The 6,000-nt window shown below is 46.4% G+C and overlaps 1 protein-coding gene across 1 annotated transcript in view; it reads left to right on the forward strand.

The window, feature by feature from the left end:
- NTSR1 (neurotensin receptor 1) overlaps positions 1–2,831 on the forward strand; it is a 66,527-nt gene extending 63,696 nt beyond the window's left edge. The window contains exon 4 of the mRNA XM_009909958.2: positions 2,453–2,831. Within this exon, the coding sequence (XP_009908260.1) occupies positions 2,453–2,702 (250 nt within the window). The 3' untranslated portion in view covers positions 2,703–2,831. The remainder of the gene's footprint in view (positions 1–2,452) is intronic.
- Positions 2,832–6,000: the final 3,169 nt, after the last annotated feature.

Genomic DNA, 6,000 nt, shown 5'->3' on the forward strand with positions numbered 1-6,000 from the left:
GATCAAAATTCAGTGCTGGTAGTTGTCATTGATCAGAGAATGTTCAGATTCCCAGAGAGTGTAGGGATAACTGCATGCCTGCCCTGAATGCCCATGTGCTGCTCACACTTGTGCACAGGCATACAAACAGCCATGCCGGGTCAGGTTCCTCAGCAAAGCAACCCCAGAACTGATTATTCATTTTAAATAAGCAATGAAGGATGAATGCTGCCTGGGGATGCACATCTAGGTAGCCTGAGACACCATGAGACATGATCAAGTGTCATTCCTATCATAGAATCATGGAATGGAAGGGGTTGGAAGGGGTCTCTGGAGATCATCCAGTCCAATCCCCTGCTAAAGCAGGGTCACCCACAGCAGGTGGCCCAGGATCATAACTTCCAGGGGGGTCTGAGATCTCTCCAGAGGAGACTCCACCACCCCTCTGGGCAGCCTGGTACAGTGCTCCAGCACCTTCAAAATAAAGAAGTTTTCCCTTAAGTTCAAGTAAAACCTCCTGTGTCCTAATTTGTACTGATTGCCCCTTGTCCTGTCACTGCACACCACTGAACAGAGCCCAGCCCCATCCTCATGGTCTCCACCCTTTAGCTACTGATCATCACTGAGGCTGCTCTCCTTCAGGCTAAACAGCCCCAAGTCTCTCACCCCCCCCTTGTGAGAGATGCTCCAGACCCTTCAGCATCTTCATGGCCCTCTGCTGGACTCGTTTCAGCTCCTTGTCTCTTTTGAAATGAAGAGCCCAGAACTGGCCCCAGTTACTCCAGATGTAGCCTCACTATAGCAGAGTGGAGGGGGAGGACAACCTCTCTCAACCTGCTGGTCCTGCTCTTCTTAATGCACCCCAGGAGATCCTTGGTCTTCTTGGCCACGAGGGCACATTGCTGTCCATCAGCACTCCCAAGTCCTTCTCTGCAGAGCTGCTTTCCAGCAGGGCAGCCCCTCACCTCTACTGATACATGGGGTTAAGTCCCTCTTCTCTCAAGGACCAGGCCTGGCTGCTGCAATAAGCAGGGAAGGAAAAACCAATCTACAAGATGTTAAAATTTCATCAACCCCAAGCACAGAGGGCAGTAATTTAAGATCTAGCAGCCTACTGCATGGAATTGTACATCCATCCAGAGTAAAAACCCAAACCTGCCTGCAATCATGAAAACACAGCTCTAGGCACACACTGGGACAAACTGGTGTTCCTTGTTTGCTGTCCCATATGAAAAGCACTTAAAGCAGCCATCAGTTGTGTAGTGACTGCGTTCACACTGAGCAAGGGGGGAAGAGGAGCCTGTCTGCTGTTAAGTGTGAATTTATGCATTGTGCTCACACTCACATATTTCTATTTCTCCTTTTAAAAGCCATGAGCAAAGCCCTGAATTTGCAGGCATATTATGAATGGTGAGCTACCAGCAGGGCAGCTAATAAAGAGCTTGCAGCAGCTTGATGTGTGCATTTATAAAGGCATGTGCCTGCCCCTGAAGAAGAGAAATGTTTGCTCTGCTAATTCTTTACAACTATAAAGAGAAAACTCTGCTTGCAAGAGCTGGATGGGCCATGCAGGACTTGGCAGAGTTCAGGGGGTGTGAAGGGATGGGTGATGTACTCCAGCACACATCTATTTATCTTGTGCTAGACAGTGCTTAGACTAACAAAAAGGTCTGCAATTTCCACAGAGATAAATGATCCTGGGGAACATCTTCCTGAAAATGAGGCCCACGTTGTTTAGAAGCCCTTTAGGAGCTCGGAGCTGTTGGTCTCAGTTGTCCTAAGGAAAGATGTTTCCAAAATAATAATAAAAAAGAATATTTTTTTTTCTTAAACCTAATCTTTTTCAATCAATTCTGGTTGAAAATACCATGTTTTGATGGTCAGGGTATATTTCAAAAGAGTGTTATCATCAGCTTGCCCTTACAATAGGGAAGGCTGTCCCAGATCATGGACAAATCTCAACCCAGGGACCCATTGAGTGAGCTCTCACTGCTGAGGGGGAGGAGAGAACTGCATCTGTTACCAGATCTTGGCTCTTCTGCAGGCTCTGTAGACCAGAAGAGCAGCCAAAAAGTCAAGCTAATGTATATGCATGACACAGAAGCAAATTTCCATCTGGCCTCTCCGTTTCATGCGTGTCTACTTGCAAAGGCAAAATGAACACAAGAGGTAAATATCACGCCTGGAGCCAGGGCATACGTAAGCTTCTAACTGCTAGTGACTGGGGCAACACCTTTGTAGAGGCATTTGACCCCCAGCTGGCCAGTCCCAGCTGAAAATGCAGAGGTTCCCCTGGTGGCTCATGCACTGGCTCAGACTTGGAAGCCCACATCCCCTGCCAAGAAAGTTTAGCTGAAAAAGCAGTTCAGCAGCTCGTGTTTTTCTCATCCTTGTGACTTTGAATTCTTTCCATTCTCCACACTCTGCTTAGCCTTCTCTTTTTTTTTTTCTTCCCATTCATCTGTTCTTCCAGTTTCCTTTACAACTTCTATCACTACTTCTACATGCTGACAAACGTCCTCTTCTACGTCAGTTCAGCCATCAACCCCATCCTCTACAACCTGGTGTCGGCAAACTTCCGCCAGATCTTCCTCTCTACCCTCACACTCCTGTGCCTGCCGTGGAGGAAGAAGAAGAAACGCTTGGCCTTCACCAGGAAATCCAACAGCATCTCCAGCAACCACACGTTCTCCAGCCAGGTCACGAGGGAAACGACATACTGAAGCCAAAGGAGGAAGGGAAATGCGTTTAATCGTGGCGTCAAAACTTGAGAGAGGCCTCTGTGAACTTCCATGCATGGTCTCCAAATTCACATGGAACAAATGTGTTCAGCAAAGTCTTTTTTTTTTTTTTTTTTTTTTTTTTTGGTTGGGAAAAAAAAAATAGGCTTTGTTCTGCCAGTGACGTTGAGGTTCTTTTGAAGCATCGGCCTTGCCTCTTGTGAGTAATGTCTACACGTTGTGTACCTTCAGTCTGGCGTAGATCCAGGTGCAGTGCTAACTGGGAAGCCAATATATGTTAAACTTCAGCAAAACCATACTGCATTTCATCCTTTTCTCAAGGCAGAGATGCCATGTTCACATCCAAGGCTCTGAGGGCACCTTTTGGTGGCACCCAGCGGAGGGGCTGAGGAGAAGGCGGCAGTCTGGAAGAGAAAGGGGAGCTTTTGGAGGATGGACGTGCTCATCTAGGGATGTTCAGTGAATGAGGAGAGAAAACTCAGGGAGCCAGGTGGTTAGTTTAGAAATATGTCTAAATGATGATTAATGTGACCTAGGTGCTCAAGAGAGCCTCTCTGGCTCCTTGAAATTAAATAACAACAGCTGATGCCTTACCTAGATTGGGGTGGCTGTGGCCTGGGGGGAATGGGGGTCACCATCCACATTAGGGCATACATAGTGCCTGGCACAGTGAGCCACCCTCTCACTGAGATTGGTACTGCAGCACCAGGAAATAACAAAGACTTTGACCAAGTCAAGAATGCAGAAACTGCCCAGCCAGAGTGCTGAAAATGAACACAAATAGAAAATCTTACCTGTTGCCGTACAGCCACATCTTCTTTTTCACCAGGGAGGACACTTAGCTGGCCTGGTGAGAAAACTCCATGCTCACAAGGGCTCCAGGCTGCTGAGCTAAGAGCAGCCTGCCCCAGTTCTGTGGGACCTTCAGGTTTTTCCTGTTCTTATCCCAGTTTTACTTGCTTCTTCACCATTTTCACGAGGCTGAGGTTTCATAGGTTGAGTTGCAGACAGCAGAGCCTCTTGTTCTCCCTTTTGTTCCTTTTTGCTACCAGACCTTTTGGCACACAGATCTGCACAAAAAAATCTTCAGATGGTGCAAATGAAGAGCACAAGAAGGTCTAAAGCAGGGAGTCTTAGCTCTAAAGCAATTTTCTTTTAACAAGCCAGAGGAACCAAAACAAGAGCTGAAAATTCTCTTTGAAATATCTCAGCTGGCCAGGAGAGGTAGTGTGGGCTTTTTACCCATCTTGGTCCCACCTCTAACAGCCCACTAGATGATTCAATAAATGGCTCCAGAGCCTTTAGCACCAGAAACAGTTCTATGGTTCTATGGTTAAATCTCAGGCCTCTGGAACAAGCTAAAGGGCTTTCCCTGCTCTCACATCACCAGGTGGTGATCTGCCTGAACCTGGAACCAACCAATCACCCTGTGCAGCTTCTGCTGTGATTTTGCTGATGGTGACCTTGCATCCCCTTTCACATCACTACTTCTCTAGGAGAGCAGGGCTTGCCTCTTGATGATCACTACGAGTTACTTGGCTCGATTCAGCCTTCTGGGCTTTGCCCATACCTTGTCTCTCTTCAACTAATGAGCATCCTTGCTATGTAACAGAAGTCTTAATGCTGAGGATGTGGATCTGGCCCCAGTGAGCTGTCACACAATGATGGAGGACAGTGACTGATCCACTGGGTACCAGTGATTTTTCCTGCTACAGATGGTGTACCTCATGGGTTAGACCCTACTGGGATCAGTACCTAGAGAAAGCTTATTTGTAGTGCATTTGCTGTGAGTTATGAGTGATGGTTGCCTTCTTCCAAGACATTATAACCTGCAGTTGTACAGAGCTAGCTCCCATGGTAGACCTGGCTCCCATCAGCCATGACCTCCAACCGCATCTTCCAGGGATGGGAAACTATTTTAATGCCTAGTACAGAACCGCTCCAAAAGAAAGGGCTCAAAATAGAATCAGTGAAGCTTTAGCTTCTTCTGATTCAGCCAAATTACAAACTCTGTTTTGTCATGCCTTCTTTTAATTTCTTGCCCTGGCTGTACCAAGCAGAGGGCAGAGATTATATTTGACAAAGCACTTTTGTTGCTCATGAACAGTTGGCAGGAAAAACAGGTAATGGTCTCTTTGGAAGGAAATCTGTGAGAACCCAGCAGATATTTTCTCTGTGTGTGTGTGTGTGTGTGTGTGTGTTAGAAATGACTTGGGCAGTTTGGAAGGAGAAGCTCGAGAAGATTTGTACATATTGCCTTGAGGAAGTCCAGGAACAATGAGCAGAAGAGGAGTCTTAATGTCACACACTTAACATTGGCCTTCCAGGCAAGACACTTTTAATGTTTCTGGAGAGAACAGAGATTATTTAACTCCTCTAAACAGAGTCAGCAGCTGGGAGGTGGTTTCTGAAGCCTCCTACAGAAGCTGTAACTGCATGTTGCTTTGACATTCATTAGGATTTAACATCCTGCAAGCCCCAGTTGCTTTTGAAATGTTCAACATTATTAATGCACTTGTTCAACACCAACCTGCTGAAATGTGCTTGATTCTCTTAGAAAACACTGTACCAAAAAAAAAATGTTGTTTCACATAAAATGCTTGGCTTCAGTTTTCATTCCCCAGATCCACTGGCAGCTCACAGAACATTTGATCACAGCTCAGAGAAACTGGTAGGTTTATTTTTGGTTTGATGTGAATATGGGAACAAGCTGGAGTAAAAATGAACTTACCATAAACTCTTTCTGCAGTGTTTGTTGGGCCACTCAGGTCCTGAAGAGATGGCTTGATTTGAGGGGGTTTATCCAAGGGGTTTGCTGGCTTCTACAGCTCTGTTCCTGCACTTGAACACGGGAGCAGATCTGAGTCTATGGCCTTAATCTGAGATTGCAGCTCAAAGCTACCTCTTCCGCTGGCCAAATCTGACCACCTTAGGCTAAGAAGTCTATGTTACAGCTGATTTCATCCTGTCTCCCAGCCTCTCCTAGTTTCAATGTATTCAACCTAGAGATGTCCTTCCCTTGAGCTCAGTGATGATACCTCGTTGCAAGACCCCATGGTTCTGTAAAGGAAAACATCATACCACAGAGAACAAAAAAGGTACAAACTGCCCAGCACATACCAGAAAAACCTTTTAACCACGGCTGAACTACTAACCCAACAAGGTTTAGCTTTAAACCTAATCGAGTAGAAGTGGGTTTTGCCGTTAGACAAAATGCCTGCTCCCATCCTTGGCATTCCTGTTCTTGGCTGAGCTCTCCGCTGGGGCAGAGAGGTGTGCC

This window comes from Dryobates pubescens, chromosome 26 (genome assembly GCF_014839835.1).
Source record: "Dryobates pubescens isolate bDryPub1 chromosome 26, bDryPub1.pri, whole genome shotgun sequence".
Classification (NCBI taxonomy): Eukaryota; Metazoa; Chordata; class Aves; order Piciformes; family Picidae; genus Dryobates; species Dryobates pubescens.